This window comes from Nerophis lumbriciformis, linkage group LG09 (assembly GCF_033978685.3).
Source record: "Nerophis lumbriciformis linkage group LG09, RoL_Nlum_v2.1, whole genome shotgun sequence".
NCBI lineage: Eukaryota > Metazoa > Chordata > Actinopteri > Syngnathiformes > Syngnathidae > Nerophis > Nerophis lumbriciformis.
Window position 1 is genome coordinate 43,632,083 of NC_084556.2, and position 20,967 is coordinate 43,653,049.

The window sequence follows — 20,967 nt, forward strand, 5'->3', positions numbered from 1 at the left end:
AAAGAAAAAGCTTATTAAAAAAAAGTGAAAGTGCCGTTTGCTCAGAACGATGATACTGACCTGTTTTTCTCTTGCGCGTCTTTATGTCCACCACAGCTGCTTGGTTTGTTTCCGTGAAATGTTTGAGCAAGATCATGTTGTGGTGTTCGTTGGCATTGTCGATAAACACAGTCTGTGTGCCAACACACAGCACCTGCAGGCATATTTTTTGGAAAGAGAGTCAGAGGCCCACTTGGGTCATAGAGTAGTAGAATCCTGGATTTGTTACTACCTCGGGGAATCCCACTAACACCAATAGGGTGAAAAGGTTAGTGCGTTTGAGGGTTTGCGGCAGTTGGAGAATGCAATGGTCAGTGAAGGCGGCAATGACTGTACTCCACTCAGGACAAGTGTTGAGATTGTGTAAAATATCTGCCACTGTGCAAGCCCAATCCAGACCAATACGACTGGGGAAAAATAAGACAGGAAAATATAGGTCAACATGAACAGTGTCATGCCTCTAGGACTGCGTCCAAATACCTGCGTGCCATTTGAGCAGAGGAAAAAGTAGACAAACGACAGCTTTCACAGGCGTGCAACAGTGGCTACAATACCTGTCTAAACAGAAGGCTCCCAAGCAGAAGAGCAATTGGATGGTCTTCCAGCCACTAGTGTCTGAAATGGCTGCCTCTCCCTGCATTAGCAGCTCATATTTGTCTGTCAGGGCCTCAGTAACAGCAACGTCAGCCTCAAAGGGAGCGATTCTCATCAGTAACTGGCCCAATAGACCCAGCGTGAGATGGTATGTCTCGTTAAGAGAACCAGCATTGGAAATTACTGCCCTGAAAAGCTTGTGCAGGATTGCACTTACACTGGGCAGACACAGAGTATGTCCCTGACAAGAAAAAAGAAAACATGAATGATTTAAGAAAGCAAAAAACAATATGTTCAGTCATAAAGCAACTTCTACATTTTGTGCCTTCTCATGTGCTCTGGTATGACAATAAATCATTAACAATAGCTTTGTTTAAATGTCACTAGCCTAGTTCATACTTAAAGTTCATACTTAAAGATAAGAGTTTTAAAGAGTGTTGAACGTGTGATCAATTGCTATAAAGCAATCAAGTCAATGAACATCTACTTGGAATCAAGCTGAGAGCTTACAGGTTTGACTGGTGGCAGCATGGCTGCTAAAAGTCCAAGGATCCTCTCTCTGGAGCACTCTGAAAAAACATGTTCCTGAAGGGGAACCTTGGGGAGCCGGTCATTTGTCTCCTTGACAGCATCTGATGAAGGAGATAAGACTGCCGGACTCAACTCTGAAGCTGACAAATTATGACAAAAAGCTTGGTTTAGGTTTCTATACATACCATGAATCAATTAAAAAAAACTTACATCTGATCACAGGGGAAAGAGGATCCTCGCAGGACACAGAAGGTGTTTTACTGATGCTGATGGACTCTAAAGTAAGCTTCCTCTTCTCAATGTCTGCTGTACTCGCTAGTTCAAACATTTCTGAAGGAGCAACGAGAGGAGTGTTCCCCTCCTTTGGCTTTGGCTCTTTTCCAGATGGTTTACTCTAGAATTGAGAGGACAACAGCTTGTGCATCATTGATTTTATAGTTAAACCTTTTCCATTGACCCAAATAATGTATTACCAAAAGGAAATACACTAATCACTTCAAGTTAAAGATATTTGGCCTTGACATTTAAGGATGAAGTTAAAAGAAGTTTAGGTGAACTTGTAAATGTACACATCAAACTGTTTGATGTTTCAATGTTTCTTTTTTCACAGCTTAATGTTTTTAACAAAGGAACTTGAAATTTGAATATAAAATGAAAAGGCTTCCACATTCTATTGCAGCCTACTGATATCTTAGCCAGGCGTCAGCAACTTTTAATATCAAAACAGACATTTTGCCTCTATTCTGTGTCCGAAAAATAGTCAAGAGCCGCAAAACTTAACACATCTTATACCATTTTACCAGTCATAGGGTCTGATCTACTAATATCCCAAAAAACAAGTACTAAATAATGTGTACAAAGTGTGAAAATTGTGTGTACTATTAGTGGGCATGTTGGAAGTGACCCCTACTATCTGCTTTTGCTTCTTTGTCTTGTCTCAACTTTTTTTGGAGTCTCTCTCTGCACTGTTCTCCAAAGCTAAACATGGAATTGATAGACTGGTCTCTCAATGCATTTGTCAAGACTTTCTCAATGAAAAGCTTGGGTTTCAGGTAACTTGTCTGTCCTGACGGAAGGTTTGCTGGTGGACCTTTGCATAAGGCCCTGATGGAAAAACTCCTCCAAGAGTTTGCTGCAGTGAGATGCTGTGACATTCCCCCACCCTTCCCTCATCGACACCTGTCTATTGTGGACTTTTGTTTGCACTACTATCACCTCTCTATAGCTACCTGCTGTGTTATTGCAACGACACTTTGTGGAATGAGGCACCAAGATTATGATGCCAGACGAAGCGATGTCTCAGGCATCCACGGACACTACATTAACAAACACACACTCGTGCTGTAATGTTTTGTAACGTGCAGCACACAAATATAATCTGTATCACTTTTTCTGGTCTATTACAAGATCCTCCAATGTGATCTACAACAGAACCCACTTTTTAACATGCTGAAGGTGTGCTCTGGAAGAAGTGGGTGTTGTGTGTTAAATAAATTACATTGTGAATGCTAAATGATTATGTTTGCATCTTCTCCTTGCATTATTGTGTGTTGCAAAAACTGGTATATATTCTGCAAAGACATGAAGATAAAAACGCTACATGGATTGTAAACAATTTTGATAATTGAAGAGAAAATCCTCCGCACATGGACTTAATAGTTCATCTTTGTATGCTCTCAACTTTGCATGTTTTTAATTTCATGCAAACTTTTAGAGGATCAGGCTTTTAATTTTTTTTTTTACGCACGCAGGCTGGCTAAGGCAAGGTTCTGTTAAGCAATTGTTAGCGTTTGGTGTCCTGATGTACAGCTTGAAACATGTAAATGTTCTTATTTGTCAAGTTCACTTCCTTTTTAGAGAACATCAAGTTTTTAAAAATGTAGTGAAACAGTTTGCAGAAATTAAAATCATCTGTAAAGATGGTAGTACATTTAGATTAATCATAAGAAAGCAAATATGCATACATTTTTATGAGTAGTAAAGGTAGATGCTGTATGTCTTCTCTGCAACTAATATCACTGCTCACCTTGTCTATAAATGAAGAAGGGGAGCAGACTGCTGCAGTACTACCAGGGAGAGACGAGGTGTCAGTGGCGGTGCTGACGTTCTGAGAAGACTGAGGGGAAACTGGACAGAGCTCACTGTCTGAAGATGATTGATTGGCTGACAGCAGATTGAGCAAGGCTGAAGAACGTAGACCTACAGTATGTGGATTCAGTCGCATGTGAGAAACATACTGTAATGTATTTGTATTGTTACATGCCACTTCACAAATTAAGTCAACAGGCACCAACAAACAACGCATTTTCAAGCCCAATTATTCTTTGTTATTACCTTTGCTCGTCTGACTCTTGAGCAAGCAATCAGTGATGAGCTTGGAGCAGCAGGTCTGCAGGGCTGAGGCTTGACTCCAAGTCGTACTGTCCAGAGATTCCTCCTCTGTCTGTGTCTTCATGCTCACTTGTGAAGAAGTGTACAGGGTCAAAGCAGCAAACAGAAGCCAGGAGTAGTTGTGGACGTATGGCTGGATCAAGCGATGGCGGTCACTTATTCTAATGGTCACCATGGGGTAAACTGTAATCCGATGGGTGGGCAAATGGCTAAAGGATAGTTGAAGAGAAAGAGCTTCAAATGCAAAAGACTTCAAGTGTGACAAAAAGCTGTCCCTAAACTTCAATGTATAGTATTACCTGTCAGGATATTTCTTTGCATTGTAACAACCGAAGCACAAGTCAAAATCTTCACAGACATTACAGTTGATCCTGCTGCCCACAATCAGACCCTGGCAATGGTCACAAGCATACTCCATGTTCACCATCTCGTGGTCATCCTCGTGGCCTTCTGGCTTGGCACCACCTGTTTAAAAACATACACACACACATGAACGCGCGCACACGCACACATTGTGTTGTTTTAACTTGACCTAGCAGTACGTAGAAACATGTTGGACATGAACTCACTGAGGAAGCATGTCTTGCAGAGGTCCATATCTGTGCACTGCAGGCATCGGTAGCGGTGCCAAGGTGCCATCCTCTCACAGCCGTCACAGGAGATCACCACATTGAGCAGGTCACAATAACGTGCAATGAACATGTGCATCTGTGGAATGTATCATTGATGTAAACGTCAACTTTTTGGTACTACCTCATCCTCTTATTGCATACCTTTCGTCTGTCCTCCATAGAGTCCTCCTCATCGATTTTGTCATACCACTTCTCAAACATTCCGTCCATACATTCATCCATCCACTCCTGGTTCTTTTTGTAGTCTGCAATTTCATCCTCTTCTGTCCACTGACTACAAAAGAAAAACGTACTAAAGTATAATTTCAATACTTCAAATATGAGAGCGATGATGTGTAGCAGAGTTCTTGTGGCATGGCTGGTACGCTACCTAATTGCGATGTCGTGAACACTAATGTTTTCTTGTGACATGCTCAGCAGGAGTTCAGGAAGCTTGATGTTCAGGAATAGAGGAAGGTCGTGCACATGCCAATTCATGTCTAGAAGGTGCAAGAGGCAGGTTTGCACACAAGACAGTGCTGGTAGAAGAGCTCTAAGGGAGGGTGATAAGGTTATGTTACACATACTTGTTCACAGAAATCTTTCTGCAATTTCAATCTAAATGAGCTTACTTTTCATTGAGACTATTGAATCCTTGCACTGCCTCCACCAGGATGAGCAATAACTGATGGTAAGATTGCCGCACTTGTTCCCCAAGCTCTCGTCCGCTGTCTGACAACTGAGAGAAATAACTGCAAACAGAATGTGTCATTCGTCATTAAACAGGAAATAGGTGACAAACATGTAAAATGCAATTGTTGTAGTTTTGCAAACCCTTTGTGTTCAGAATGGGGAGGATTTTAAATATGTACCTGCTGAAGTCTTTCTGACATGTCAGCAGTTCCTGGAGGAACAGGATGCAGGGGCCTTGAAAAAGGTGTGGTTTTCCCAGGGAATGCAAACACTCTTGAATGAGCTCCAGGACTTTGCACACGCTAACAGCCTGAGCTTTGTTCAGTTCTAAGGTCTGCAGGATACTAGATGAGGGAAAACATCATCTACAACAGTGTATATATATATCATTAAACATCATGAGAGAGGGTATGTTACACACGTTGCTGTTGTGAGAGAATTGTCCTTGATGAAGTTCAGTATATGTTTGAGAACCAGGTAACGATCTTTGACAGTGGGGGTGGTGCTGGGTTCTTCTATAGAGCGGCATGAGAGGAGGCGTAGTCGTGCGCGACTGAATGAGGCTTTATGGGATAAGGCAGAAGGAGAGGCTGGACTGCCGGCTCCTCGGGATGAGAGGCTCTCTGTGGAGTCTTTGTGGCCTGACTTGCAGTGCACACATGAGGACACTGGGACATTGGCAGGTTGGCTCTGTTCCGGCTTGGCCTCAACATTGTCTGCAGACATCATCACATGCTCAAGTAAGGAGCTGGCCTGGAAATCGTCCTCTGAGATTGAAAGTGGACAGTGAAGAGAAGCACTGCTGTCCTCTGTTTTGGCAGGATCAGAGTCTGTGCACAATGTGCCACAAGGTGAAAATCTGAAGAGCAGGAGGGACTTTTCAATGCACATCTCAGCTGCACAGAAAGAAAATAACAATGAGTAAAAGAAGAAAGCAAATGATGACCAGGAATTCTCACCTAGTGTCTCCATAGTAACCTCATCAGGACCTCCTTCCTTGTCTTCAGAAACATTCATTTTGCCAACAATATATCTCTGCTTCATCTCCAACTAACAGATAAAATATAGACAATGTTTGATTCATGATGAAGTCATAAGTACGAGATGAATCCTTACCATCCAAGTTCTGATGCTGTCTGCCAGAAAATACACCTGCACCAAGTCCTCATTTAAACACGACTTGCATTCTTGATTTACTATTCAAAGAATAAAACACACTGAGATATAACATTGATCTACTCACTGCAATTGTGATTAAATGCAAAAAATAATGATAACAATAACATTATCAATCATTAGGGGTGTAACAGTACATATTAGCAGTTGTTTCGGTACAGAGGTGTAATATTATTAAGAGGAAGTGTTTTTGCTTCATGCATTAAATACAGCAATTAAATACAAGCGGCTGCTAAAAAGAACAAAGATCAGGCGGGCACCACACTTTCCATTACAGACATACAAATATATCCAGCGTTCAGACCAGCCTTCCACTGGCTAGAGTCATGACTAGCAATAATGCTAAGAAGACACAGCTTCAATTGTTTGGTAACACTTCCAGTAAAATGTGTAATGCAAAAATCATTAAAGCTGTTTAATGTTTTGCATTTTGTATGTATTTTGTATACCTAAAATGAACGGATCAGTGACCTTAATACCGAGGTAATTATTATGTTACACCTCTAATAATAATAATAATAACAAAAGCCGGCCAAACTATTGGCACACAGTGAGGCACAGGAGGACACTAAACAAACTGCTCGCCTTCATGGAAAATCCTGCCCACCCACTCCACCAGACAATTGAGGGACAGCGGAGCTCATACTCCAACAGGCTTCTTCAGTTTCGTTCCCACAGTGTTCGATTCAAGAACTCTTTCATTCAGCACTCCATCCAGCTGTATAATCACTCGCCCTACAGCAATAGATGATATCTGTCTATTGCCTGACCGCTTCTATGTTAGCTACCGCTCTTTGTTTATAATGTCTATTTTCTGCTGGATCTACTCTCTATTTTATGCTGCAGCTGTTACATATACTGTAAAATTGTACATGGTAATTGTTATATAATGTATATATTATATAAAATTATAATATAATATATCAGTATATATCATATACTGTATATATAATATGTAAATATTACATATACTGTATTTTTCGGAGTATAAGTCGCTCCGGAATATAAGCCGCTCCGGCCGAAAATGCATAATAAAGAAGGAAAAAAAACATATATAAGTCGCACTGGAGTATAAGTCGCATTTTTTGGGGACATTTATTTGATAAAACCCAACACCAAGAATAGACATTTGAAAGGCAATTTAAAATAAATAAAGAATAGTGAACAACAGGCTGAATAAGTGTACGTTATATGACACATAAATAACCAACTGAGAACGTGCCTGGTATGTTAACGTAACATATTATGGTAAGAGTCATTCAAATAACTATAACATATAGAACATGCTATACGTTTCCCAAACAATCTGTCATTCCTAATCGCTAAATCCAATGAAATCCTTTAAGTCTAGTCTTTTACGTGAATGAGCTAAATAATATTATTTGATATTTTACGGTAATGTGTTAATCATTTCACACATAAGTCGCTTCTGAGTATAAGTCGCACCCCCTAAACTATGAAAAAAACTGCGACTTATAGTTGGAAAAATACGGTATGTTATATTTTATATTGCAACTATGGTACATTTTGTGTCTACTTTATACCTGCATTATCCTTTCCATCCTTTGTAACTGCTACTGTGTGGAACAATTTCCCTTGTGGATCATTAAAGTTTGTCTAAGTCTAAGTCTAACAACACACACACAAACAATCACAGTGTGCGACAGTACTACCCTGACCCCTTAAAATCACATTTTCTGCAGAATATTCATTTGTATATTTTAGCTCATTGCAGACTTCAGTACAAGCGCTGAAAATCAATGAACAGAACTTAGTTTGTCAGTTGTATTTTTCTCAAGCTGCTGCTCACATATTGTATTATTAGCTGTGCTAACATTACCGTAGGTGTGCAGGGCATGGACGAGGGCAGGTGTATGATAGACCATGGCAGCCCAAAGAGCGTTCACGGCATGGTCTGTCATCCAGCCAGTGGCAATCTCATTCCTCGCTGCCTGTTTTCGACAGCACTGCACAAGGTTTCTCATCAGCTCTGTTCCATGATCTGCTGCTTCTTGGGAAGGGTTCCATCGGGCAAAGTACTCCAGGAACCTCATTACATCATCAGGTTTATACACGTTCCTCTAACACACAGAAACTTAGTGTTTAGAGTTTTCAAAGTGAAGATGAAAATATGACAAGTGGATTGGAAAGAAGCGTAATAGTTTTGCTCATACCTGAACTGATGTGTTCTGATCCATGTGCCTGGACTCACACAAGCCATGTCGCAGAATGTGTTTCCACAGAGGTGAAGACTGAACATGAGAAACTTTCCAAGATGGAAGCTCTTTCACAGAACGAACCTCTGGATAAACACAGAATAATCACAACACCAGGAAGAAGTTGGCATAGCAAGAAAGTAGAAATGCAGACAACCACAATGCATTCCACTGGCTTATGAAAAACATATGTACCATCTTAACAAAACTGAATTACATTTTTACCAGCTGTTCAATCGAAAACAAATGACGCTCAATTTTAATTGACACTGTCAGACAGGTATTGATGGAATGATTATTACTGTCGTTTTTTTGTTGTGCATCACAGATTTCAAAATTATATAGAGTTATTTGCAGAAACATTTATTATAACATCTATTTCAGTAATTCTGAAACTACGGGATACACAAGCTCCATCTAGTGGTACCCCATATAATCACTTAATTAAATATTCAGAGTCTAAGGCCCAATCCCAATACACCCCCTTGCCTAACAATTTAGGCTTATACCTACTTTTTGTGCATTACCGTGAAGGTAGTTGTGTCCCAATGACTCTTTGCATATAGGGGTAGTGGGCATAACGAGGAGTATGGGGTATGAATCTAGCCCTTCAGAGTGAGGCACTTTAGATGCTGACTTGCTCAGGTAGGGCCAGAGAAAAATGCACAATTTCTGCATAAGATATATAATATATTACATGTTAGTTTGGAACGTTAGTTTGTAATGTTAGCCAGCTAGCGATGCTGGCGAACATTAGGCTAAATAGTAATAATAATAATAATACTAAAATACTAAAACTTTAAAGCTTGCGAATGTGAAAACATTAACTTTACATACCTTCAAAAAATTCACAAGAGACAACAATCGAAGATGGCGGCTTCTTCTCTGTTTAGACCCTTGTTTATTCATCAACCGAAGCATGATCAATGTTAAAAAAAAACTATCTCAGCTGTGAACTCCATTGCTGTCGGGTTTGTTGTGTAATGGTGGGACGAGAGGGTTGAACAGTGAACCGCTACTAATATTAATGATAATAATGGTATTAATGAATTAAAAAAGGTACTACTGCCTTTGGATAACATCCGTAGTTATTTTTCATCCAAATGTGCGGCCGTGATGTTGCTGAGCCGAGGCGTGGCACATTTGCGTGTCAAAACGCACACACTGAGTGCCTACAATCATAATAATCGTCCAAAGGAATAGTGACAAAATAACAGCAATTCTACTGGTTAATAAAAATGGTGCGTGAAAGGCAATATGGAGGTTTTTGGGCTTCAGAACTATCAATAAAGGTGACGCTTTAAACACGAAAGTGCCGCACTGCAAGCACTGTTTTAAAACATACCTCGCCAAATGTATCAATACAGCATTAGCACCGTTGTTTCAAATTTAGGTAAACATTTAAATAATAACCAAGCTCTACCCCTTTTTACTTCATTTTGAGGGTGTAGTGGTCGTGAGTGAGGGCTAGTGGTAGTGAGTGGGGGGGTGTATTGGGATTGAGCCTGAGTGTTCAAACTGTGTGTAATGTTACAGTGGCCAAAATACATAAATATACCTGTTAAATAAATCCTCTGCCTTGTTTTTAATGAAAAAAAGGCCTGCTACCTTACTGTATTTTAATGTTGGTCATTATGGTGGTACATGGAGAGCCAAGTGTTTTCTAAAGGTGGTACTTGGTGAAAAAATTTTGAGAATCACTGATCTATTTGATATTAGTTAAATCACCAAATGATTCCTGAGTGCTGCGCACACTGCTGCGCACACTGCTGCGCACACTGCTGCTCACTGCTCCCCTCACCTCCCAGGGGGTGAACATGGGGATCGGTCAAATGCAGAGGACAAAGTGACGATTGTTGGGACTTTAACTTTTAACTTAATAACATCGTATACGTCACACAGTTGGATGATGGCGGACCAATCACAGAGCACTTGCTCTATGTCCTAGCAGCTAATTGGCTCAGCCATATCGGGCCTCCCGTTTGCTACTGCCGACCTCCATGTTGGCTGTGCTGCTTTTTCAGAGAACATTTGAATAGATTTAAATTCTAACGATGTGGCCAGAATGTTCTGAGCCTTCTAAGGCTTGTCGCACAAAATGTAAGCCCTAGAGGAAGCTGCTTACAATCTGAGATAAGGTAAACCTCCCAATTGCTATGCTAAAAAAGGTAGCTTAGCTTCTAACCAATATCCACTATCAGCAATTACAAAGTAAATGAATCTACAGTCGGTTACATAAAGAAGGAAGAAAAGAATAAATGGAACGTAAGACGTGTTTAAAAGTGTGTGTAAAAAGTTAATAACAGTGTAAAATGCATACAATATTTATATAAATCAGAAAAAATAGCGACCCCATAGGGAGGTTGGGAACGTAACTCCCGCAATAATTGAGGGAACACTGTAAACATCTCTCAGTATAATGCACTACAGTTATATCAAACTGTATATTGTCCTCATAGAGCACAAGAGAACTATTTAACAATGGCATTAGTAACACAAATGTTGAGTTTGGACGCAATCATTCTACATATTTTATGCTATGTGTTATTAGTGTGATCTTCATCAAGTGTCACTGCCAACCATTACAAGATGAATTATAACGTACACTTATTCCGATTTATAAATCACTTGAACAACAGCTGTGAAGAACATTCTCACCATGAGGCGATTTGAGTGCCAGGGTTCTGGAGGCAAGACGCCCCATTAGGCGCGCCACAAGGAGCTGCAGGTCAGACATCCAAGAGATGGTGATGTCTGGCAGCCCCATGGCTGTGACAGTGAACTTGTAACCCCACTCATTGTTGCTGCTGTCAGAGTGGAAGAGGAACTGAAGCTGAGGGCCGATGTCAAACGTTACCTTCTAAAGAGAGCAAAGAGAAGCAAGGTGCGTAAAGGAGAGAGAAACACGGAGGCATCCTGTGGGTGAATGGCTTATTCCTACCTTTGGCCACTTTTCCGTTCCAACCTTCATGTCATAGCGAAACTTCCCGCCCCTGGAGTCGGTAAATTCTAAGTAGTCATACCTATGATTTGAACAATGGGATTAAAACTACTTCATGGAATAACACACTCAAAGTACATATAATTATTAGTAAGATACAAAGTTGTCAATTAATTAATACATTAAAAGCATTTATCTTTAGGAAGTTAGTGATTGACTGCAATGGATCACGTTGTTGGTGGAATATTCTATTAATGGTGAATGAAGGGACAAGCGGTAGAAAATGGATGGATGAATAGAAATAGAAAAGCACAATGATTCAGTTACCTCTTCTCTGTCTCACAGCGTTCATCAAAGTCCACTTCAAAGGAAGTCACACCAGGGCAGGCGAAGATGCTGCTCTCATGGCGACTGTCTTCATAGTTATGAGAGGACTCCATGGTCCAGGTCCGAAGCACCACAGGCTTTTGGGGCTGGTGCCAGCTCTCTTGGTCCTCCTAACAGTCGTAGGAAAATCATATTTTTTAAATATGTGTGCTTTTTTTCCCCTCATACAAACTATGTATGTGTAAGTATGTAAAAATCAGGCGTTGAAATAAACATTTATTGAATGATAAACTACATTTTACATTTTTGTAATCCACCACAATCAATAATATCACTTGCTTCAACTCTGCATGTTAACCACTAAAGTTTGCTTTTATCTTACATTGTTGAAGGATTCAATCGATCACAACTGGACTGTTTGGTTTGTCTAAACAAACCAAACCAAAAGTCTACGACAAACCAAACAGTCCAGTTGCGATCGATTGATTGCCCTAAGATGACAATGACCTCGATGAATGAGAAGATTCATAGACATTGTTGAAGGACTTAAGAGTTAAATTATTTATTCATCTGATTCAATACATATTGTCATTCAAAAATGTTTTATGTGTAAAATGGGATATACATCATAAAATATATGATACTTTGTGTATTCAATCTCTCCAAGATTTATCTGGCTTTTTTTGTGATTGTTGCGACCTAAAATGTCTGAATTCACAGCACCATATTTCAGAAAGTTGCGTCAAAATTTGCGACGTCTTGAAGCTTATTTTTTCAATAAAATTTGTTATCAGTGTTTTAAGTGTTCCTTGTAACCTTAACTTTTTAAACAAATTATAAATAAATACTGTTTTATACCACACAGACTTAAAAGTAGACACTAGATGCAGTAAAGGCACATACTCGGCGCTCATTGTCAAAAGTACAGCACTGTTTTGAATTAATTATTACTAATAATAGTAATAATTCATTATAATTACAGAAAACACCACCAAATGCTTCCTTATTGTCCGCTCTCTGCTCTTTCGTCTACAAGGTGTATGTTTTACACTTGAAAAATGTTTGTCCATCTTAAACATCATTTTATGTTCCAACACATTAACCCACCCAAGTTAAGAGCATTTGTGAACTGTTGTAAGCGCTCTATAGATCTATTTTTTGTTGATAAATGAGCGACAATGAGAGATTATCATTACACTTGGACATTGCAAAAAAAATCATGTTCTGATTGTCTTACTCTAGATAAATGAATGTTAAATAATTATATATATACATGTAAACTAGAAAGTGAACGTTTATATACTACATTACCCAGAAGGCTTAGCGCTGGAGACAGGAACAGAAAGTAGGTCTGAGCTACGGGGGACAATTGTGTCATTAGATCGATAAATAGTTTATATATTGCTACACATTGCTGTTGTTTCTGCTACACGTGCGTGTTTGAGTGCTGCTCAGAGACAAATTCAATTGGTGAAAATGACCAATTGGGCAAAATGTGCTTTGGACTACTTTTGTGATTTGGCACATTCACAGCATCATGCATTTCTGGAAAGACAGTGTATTAAAATCATTGACTCTACAGTACTTGAATATATATTATTTTCTGAATTATATACAACTGTAGTATTATTAGGGTTAGATAAATACCTTGGAAAATATGTCTCCTGTGCCAATGGACAGACTTTTGAGCAGCTCATTCAGAGATGAGAAGCTCTTGAGCAGCGGACAGTGAGGAATGTCCAAAGAGCAAATTTCCAGGAGGAAGAGCAGCTAGTGGAGCAACCAGGAACTTGTTTTAATCATCACCATCAACTCAAATTGTGAAATTGCAAATAATTACTAGCTGTCTGAAGACTGTGGCGATGATGGAGTTGCCCAGTTTGTTGATAATCTCAGTGCCAGTGTACTTCTCCAGCAATGAAGCTAGTATTCCTTTGATACTTCCCAAAAACTGATCCACACCTGTTCAAAGACACAAAGATGAATTCTACTCTTGAGTGCGTATTATAAACATTTCATCTCTTACACAGCTGCGTCAGACAAGAGTAAATATACATTCATAGTAAACACCAAGAATAAACATTATGTTATGAATTTATATAGGTAAATGTATTGTACATTTGTGTACTAGCTATGTAATTAAACTGTCTTCTACATGTTTTCAAATATAGTATACAGCATATTTGAAAGCATAAATAACCCTACTATGTACGCTGATTGCACGCTATTGACAAAAAGTACTGAAATACTGTACATACACGAGAGGTTGCTTTACTGCTCTTCATTGTAATTTGTATTACATTCCTATTCACACTGAACTGCTATAGGAAAGAGAAGTACATGCATTGGGGTCTTACATTGTAAAAGCAGGTCTCTGGCTAGCTGCATGCTGGCAGCAGTGGAAGTCCCTCCTTTAAGTTGGAGGTAACACCAAGAGAGGAGGCTGCCTTGCAGGGCCCAGAACAAGGACAACAGCACAGTTCTACTGGACCCAGCACCTTCATCCACCATCATCACCTCACACTGCACATAAACATGGCAGCATGTTACAATGCTAGACATGACAACCAGAGCTGGATATTTCATGAAGAGGCCTACTATTAAACACTCATTATTACAATGTTATGTCAGTAATCCCCACTATTATGATTCATTATTACAATGAACACCTCTATTATGATTAATCATTACAGTGATCACCTATATAATGATGAATTATTACACTGACATGCCAGTGATCACCTCTATTATGATTTATCATACATAATGATATTAAAATCTCACTGTACGATATTGTCATGGAATTAGGGCCACATTATTATTGCGGTATTGTCAAACAAAGGCTTGGTAAAAATGGCACAATGTGTGAAAATGAACTGGCAGGAATATTTAGGATAAACACAATTACTGCTGTAATTGAACACAAACATAATGCTCAAATGTCCTAATCATATTTTTGCTATACTAACATGTTTGTTTAAGTTCAAGGAATAGTGGTGTAACATCCACTGATACAAATATTAAAAAAAACAACTTACAGTTGAGTGCCTTTAAAGTGACAATATAAACATCCAGTGTAAAACAATAATGTACAGTGTCTTTCAAGTTTTACTTTCTCAGAAGGAGTGTCCTCTACAGTACACGTTTTTATCATTTTGGAAAATGCTGATTGTCAAAAAAGTTAACTGACTACTTTTAATAATGTACGGTAAAAACCATACATTCGCTTCGCTGACTTAAAATATATTTTCCGTATTTATCAAGTAGCTTCTCATATTACTCGTTGAGGAATGTTCTCATTCATCCAGGTTATTGTCATCTCAGGTCATTCAATCGATCGCAACCGGACTGCTTGGTTTGTCTTGGAAAACATTTCGCCGCACATACGAGTAGGCTTAATCAGTTCGTACTCATAGACTTGGTCAGATCTAGTCGAGTCATATTTCTCGTATTCCCCGCGGTGTGCAGTGTTGGCGCTCCCACTGGACACTTTGTTGTTGCTCTGTGTTGGATTGGAAACGCTCGAGGCTCGAAGATGCCGCACTTCGCTTTGCAGTATGCAGACTTTATTTACCTCCGACAAAAGTTATGTTTTTGCAGGGGATTGTTTGTCTGTTTGTTAGCAACATAACTCAAAAAGTTATTAACAGATTTTGATGAAATGTCCGAATAAAACAATTCCTCTTATTTACTACGAATACACTTCTCCTGAAAGCTTCCTCTTTGTCTCCCCTTTACGACGTTCCACGGTCCTGCGCTGCGCAGAGGATTTTGGGAGATGTCATTTATTTTCAGGCCGGCCAATGCAAATGTGCCAGAAAAAAACTACACCCACCAAGTTTCCATTTGATACTGTCACACGTCAGTATCAAATTGATCATTACAATGATCAACTCAATTATGATTATTACAGTGATCTCCTCTATTATGATTAATCATTAGAGTGATGATCACCTCTATTATGACTCATTATTACAATGATCACCCTTACTATGATTAATCATTTCAGTGATCACCTCTATTATGATTAATCATTACAATGATCATCTCTATTATAAGTCATTTTACAATAATTACCTCTATTATGATTCATTATTACAATGATCAGCTCTATTATGAATAATCATTCCAGTGATCACTTCTATTATGATAATCATAACAAAGTTCACCTCTATTATGAATATTACAGTGATCACCTCTATTATGATTAATTACTACAGTGGTCACATCTATTATGATGAATCATTAACAATGATCACCTCCATTATAATGAAACATTACAATGATCACCTCTATTATGAATCAGTATTACAGTGACCACCTCTATTATGATGAATTACTACAGTAAGCACCTCTTGTGTTGCCACAAGCAGCAGTGTCTCCATCACTGCAAGACTTGGCTTGATGTCAAAGTCGGCGGGAGCGTCTTTAGTGGGGAGCAGGAGAAGGCCGCTTGGATCCTGGTCACTAAATAAAGACGTGCACGTTACTGTACGTCTGAGAGTAGGATATTATTACATATTGTATATATATTATATTACACATACCTGAAGTAATTACACAGCGACTCAAATGTCACTTTGACTGACGGCCGCTGATCTTCTTCTGTGATGTTTTTCTGCAAAAAAAGAACATATTTCAAATTGTATTACAACTATTCATGATCCATGCAATAGTTTTTTATTTACCTTGCCAGGTACTTCAGTATTTATATTGCGTATTGTACGTATGTTTTCTGTCTTATATTATTACACAATCGACAGCCTATGCAATTGTGTTTTACTTTCAGTAAGTTGTAGAATAACACCAACAGTTACAACTCCTGTTGTAACATAATTACATATTTGAACATACCATCATACTGAAGAGTTTGTTCCTCCTGATGTGTTTATTAGGGAAGAAAACAGCTGCTCCAGTAAGAATGGCCTTCATGGCCTCCTTGTGCAAAGCTTTTTCCAGTAACGTCTCCCCCTCAGGCTCATTCACCACTGAAACAAGTGTTGACATAATAATATTTATTCACTAATATATGTGTTGCTGTCCATGGATGCTAGAAGTTGTCATACTGTAGCAGAGGTGAGAGTAAAGCTGCTGATCAGCCCTGGTAGAATCATCCACAGGCTCCACACTGCTGGATGTGGGCGCTGCTTCTGTCGCTGAGTCATGAGTGTTGGGAAGCATGGGAAAACAGTTCTGCAGCAACTGGAGAAGATGGATTCTACTCCTCAAGACCTCCTCTCCCTCACTGAGACAAAGCCAAACACACAGTTACCGTAGTAATGGCCATAATCAAAGGAAAGAGATCATACTCACATCAGCATCAGTTTGCTGTAGAAGTTCCAGAAGAGGTCCAGGTTCAGCTCAGTGAAATCCAGAAGATACTTCAGCTTTAAGTAAACGGTATCCTGCAGGAAAGGAGTTTACACTTGTAATATTTATCACATCATACCTTTTACATTGAAATGCAGTGGTGAGGAGTTTTTTCTGTACCAAATCTTGTGTGAGTTGTTGAATGAAGAACAAGGTCTTGTTAAGAAGACAAAGGCCAGTGACAGCATCATGTTTGCTGTGCTCTCCTGCGGCGCTATGGTGGTCAAGGTCTTCCAGCTTCTCTGTTCCACCACAACAGTAACCACTGAAGCTGAGAGACTGCACACCCAGACGATCAGCAGTGTCCTGCCTGGTGCATAGGAACTTCACCATCAAAAACTGAGAGGACAAGAGACACCAGAGTTAAACGCAGCATAATCATTTCCCTTGTGGATCTTTAAAGTTTGTCTAAGTTTAAGTCTAATATAAATATCTATTTGTTCTTTATTTGTGCTGCGTTGCGCTGGTATGATGTCACACTACAGTCACTGACACACCCTGCAGGTAAAATGCTAGGCAGGTGTGTTCACCATGGCACATCTTGGCAAGATTAAGAGTACTACTTGGAGGAAAGTAACACTTCACAGTTACTCGATCACCAGATGAGGATGGTACACACAGGTGCATTTTGTAAATGTGAAAAAATTGTTAATCAGTTACAGAAATGTAAATATAAAAATCATGCATTGAAAATGTGATAGTTATGTGTGTGGTGTGTTGAAGTAATATCAACACAACACAACACTTAATTACAGTATATCCCACCACCCATTCAGACTGTCAGTTAAGGACATACCTTGAACATTTTTTTTAGAAACACTGCTTTGGGGGGTTCTAAATTTATATTTATAAGTCTGTAACTGACACACACAAACACAAACACACACATGCACTCACACATGTGCAAACACACACACGCATACCTATCTGCAAGTTCTTTACCCACAACTCCTACATGAGAAGGTACCCAGAGAAATATTACAGCACTTCCAGCTTTATTTATTCTAAAGATTGTTGGAACTATTTCACACATTAAATCCTGTTTTGTTTGAGAAGCTATGTTTTCTATGCTGATTAATGCACTGCTGCAGTCGGAGCACACAACTTTACTTTATTTTCCTCTGTCCAGTTAACCGCCATATAAATTGCTATTAATTCCACGCTAAAAAACAGTAACTTGTCGCTAATTATTTTACTCAAAACTATGTTTTCTCGTAGAACAACTGCTAAAACTTATATTTTATTATCCATAGTTTTGAATGCATCTGTATATCCATCCATCCATTTTCTACCGCTTGTCCCTTTTGCGATCGCGGGGGGTCGCTGCAGCCTATCTCAGCTGCATTCGGGCGGTAGGCGGGGTACACCCTGGACAAGTCGCCACCTCATCGCAGAGCCAACACAGATAGACTGACAACATTCACACTCACATTCACACACTAGGGCCAATTTAGTGTTGCCAATCAACCTATCCCCAGGTGCATGTCTTTGGAGGTGGGAGGAAGCCGGAGTACCCGGAGGGAACCCACGCAGTCACGGGGAGAACATGCAAACTCCATACAGAAAGATCCCGGGCCCGGGATTGAACTCAGGACTACTCAGGACCTTCGTATTGTGAGGCAGATGCACTAACCCCCCTCCACCGTGCTGCCTGCATCTGTATATATTTTGGCATATTCTCTACACTTTTCCTCAGAATATTTTTTTCTATCTGATAATGATTATAACTTCTGTTCTTTAATAACTGCATATCCAGTTCTGGGATGCTGTACATCTGCTGCAGTATGCCAAGAATTTATATATTATCATTAATTTGATATTTTTTTCAAAGAATCTCATGTTATCCTTTCAAAAGTCTTAATCTTTTTTTTTTCTTAGCAATTTAGTAGTACTTGATGATATTCCGCCACTATCCCCTTCCATCTCGATCCAGTCACAAATCAGATGTTGCCTTACCGCCAAAAGATTCAAGTTGAAGTCATGGCAAGCCACGAGGACCAAAGTCAATTACCATGAAAAAAAATATATAGAGTAGTGAATGGTCGAATATAAGCATGAGAAATGTCAAGTGTGGTGTATAGCGTGGTTACGGGTTAAATTGTGTGGCTGTTACGCTCAAAGCGTGAGGCTTGGCAGCTCTGTGAAGTATTTCCACGTCATGGTCGTGTTTTAGTGGTCGGATGACGGCCATAGCAATGACGTTTGGAGGATCTTCCAAGCTACCAGTGAGTCCTGTAATCTACAATAGAACACACTCAAGGCTACTATATTGGGTAAAAGGGGTGTAAAGGTGACTATATTTACATGGTTAGTTTAGATGGCTCTAATTATGTTAAAAAAAAACATATTTAGAAGGTCATACATTTTTATGCTTCTACTATGAAAATATTAAATTTTGTAATGATAATCCTACTTCTCGAGATGTATGTTGTAATATGTATATATGCTTTGCTATGGAGGGTTTTTTCCCCACTGCAGACTGGGCCCCCTTAGGAGCCCAGTCTAGAGTGTATTTTTTTACTCATCTTTCCCCAGTGTTGACCTTTTTCCCATCTTTTACGCGGCGCCTTGTGGCGACCCATCCACATTCCTGTTCTGTAACCCTGTAGACTGTTTGTTTGTCTAATCTTGAACGGGTTTGTGCTGAAAACAAAGTTTCGTTCTATTTGTGCAATGACAATAAAGACCTACCTACCTACCTACCTACTTCGTGGAAATGTGTTTTCCCTCAAGTCCGGTCCCAATTAATTGCGATAAAGGATGGACGACTGTGGGCCTAAGCTCCTCACTCATGGTGCTGCGCTTAAAATCACTGATTGGCCCGCGGCCCGTTTTCACTTTGGGCACATCTGAGCTAGACTCTTAATAATATACTTGTTAATTTCCTGTTATTAGCTGCTTTCTTTCTGCTGTAACAAGCTTTCATCTACACTTCTTAAACTTTACTAAGCACTTATCTTTTCTGTTGTTTCAAGATAGCTGAGCAGCTAGTTTAGTGACTAGCACGCCTTCTTGTCTGCTCCTGCTTGCTCTTACTTGATGTGTAACATATTGAGCCTCGTCTTCAAGTACTTGTAAGAAATATAGTTTATTTGCCAAAATGAAGGATTATTACCTTAGAAAAATGGCTCCACGCAGTCTATGAACATACAGTTAACTGTTAGCTGCCTCTGTCAGCCCCGGGAACCAAAAACAAAGAATCAGCCAGAGGTGATCGGTTTTTGAGATCAGCATTGGCTGATGACTTACTTTTCACAACAATTGGCCGATGGTTATCTGTGGTTGATCGATTGTCCCAAATAATCTTATGAGACAATCATATAGTTGGGCATTCAGGGTAAAATGGAGAAAAAAAAACAGCCTTATGGTCTTTATGTGTGAGTGTAAGAAAGGATGCTAAATAGTTTAGCTAATAGAATGTACCTTAGCAACACGACACTGCTGCAGCTTGATCTCCACATCATTCCAGTCCTCTTCCACTTCAAACCAACCAATGGGCTCGTCCTCAGAGAACGCTGGAATCCTCACACTGCAGGTCAAGTGACAACATGACCTGTCAGCTTTCATTCAGACACTAACTTGTTTGCATGTGTAAAGGTTATATTCCTTTCGATAATTCTAATGCACGTCTTTCTAACTAACTGTAGGAGCCGTGCCATCGCTGAATAAACTGCAACTCAATCAGAATGTGTGACTCAATTGAGTTGGGAAGCTAAACATGTTTTCAATTAAATCAAACATTGATATTGTGGGCAGGAAATTAATTATGTAACTGCAATGCTGTTCGCTGAGCTCCACACAAGGATCTGGGACTTCTCAATAGGAGATGTATTTCAGAAGGCGGGCCTTGTAAAAAAAAAATCATTGTATGTGATTGGATAAACCACTTGTCCGTTATTTTGAATGACGTGCTACTTCAACCACTCATATCGAAATCAACCCGTGACGCTGATGAGAGCTGAGAAATCCAAAACAGAACAGCCGACATATTGACAGAGCGAAAAGTTAGAGAATTTTTACTGAAACAACGCAGCAATGTCAGTAGACGATCGATGTCGCAAAACAGTTGCAATATCAG

The 20,967-nt window shown here is 39.5% G+C and overlaps 1 protein-coding gene across 1 annotated transcript in view; it reads right to left on the minus strand.

The window, feature by feature from the left end:
• zzef1 (zinc finger, ZZ-type with EF hand domain 1) overlaps positions 1-20,967 on the minus strand; it is a 66,722-nt gene that overhangs the window by 29,907 nt on the left and 15,848 nt on the right. The window contains exons 12-42 of the mRNA XM_061963114.1: positions 20,313-20,418; positions 17,010-17,228; positions 16,833-16,924; positions 16,586-16,764; positions 16,374-16,507; positions 16,067-16,137; positions 15,872-15,986; positions 13,877-14,042; positions 13,360-13,481; positions 13,167-13,289; positions 11,520-11,689; positions 11,193-11,274; positions 10,910-11,111; positions 8,210-8,337; positions 7,876-8,116; positions 5,976-6,055; positions 5,819-5,909; positions 5,281-5,755; positions 5,039-5,203; positions 4,799-4,918; positions 4,558-4,719; positions 4,329-4,461; positions 4,125-4,263; positions 3,855-4,020; positions 3,499-3,764; positions 3,191-3,363; positions 1,375-1,558; positions 1,144-1,304; positions 594-874; positions 272-446; positions 61-193 (exon numbers count right to left, since the gene is read on the minus strand). Of these exons, the coding sequence (XP_061819098.1) occupies positions 61-193; positions 272-446; positions 594-874; positions 1,144-1,304; positions 1,375-1,558; positions 3,191-3,363; positions 3,499-3,764; positions 3,855-4,020; positions 4,125-4,263; positions 4,329-4,461; positions 4,558-4,719; positions 4,799-4,918; positions 5,039-5,203; positions 5,281-5,755; positions 5,819-5,909; positions 5,976-6,055; positions 7,876-8,116; positions 8,210-8,337; positions 10,910-11,111; positions 11,193-11,274; positions 11,520-11,689; positions 13,167-13,289; positions 13,360-13,481; positions 13,877-14,042; positions 15,872-15,986; positions 16,067-16,137; positions 16,374-16,507; positions 16,586-16,764; positions 16,833-16,924; positions 17,010-17,228; positions 20,313-20,418 (5,054 nt within the window). The remainder of the gene's footprint in view (positions 1-60; positions 194-271; positions 447-593; positions 875-1,143; positions 1,305-1,374; positions 1,559-3,190; positions 3,364-3,498; positions 3,765-3,854; positions 4,021-4,124; positions 4,264-4,328; positions 4,462-4,557; positions 4,720-4,798; positions 4,919-5,038; positions 5,204-5,280; positions 5,756-5,818; positions 5,910-5,975; positions 6,056-7,875; positions 8,117-8,209; positions 8,338-10,909; positions 11,112-11,192; positions 11,275-11,519; positions 11,690-13,166; positions 13,290-13,359; positions 13,482-13,876; positions 14,043-15,871; positions 15,987-16,066; positions 16,138-16,373; positions 16,508-16,585; positions 16,765-16,832; positions 16,925-17,009; positions 17,229-20,312; positions 20,419-20,967) is intronic.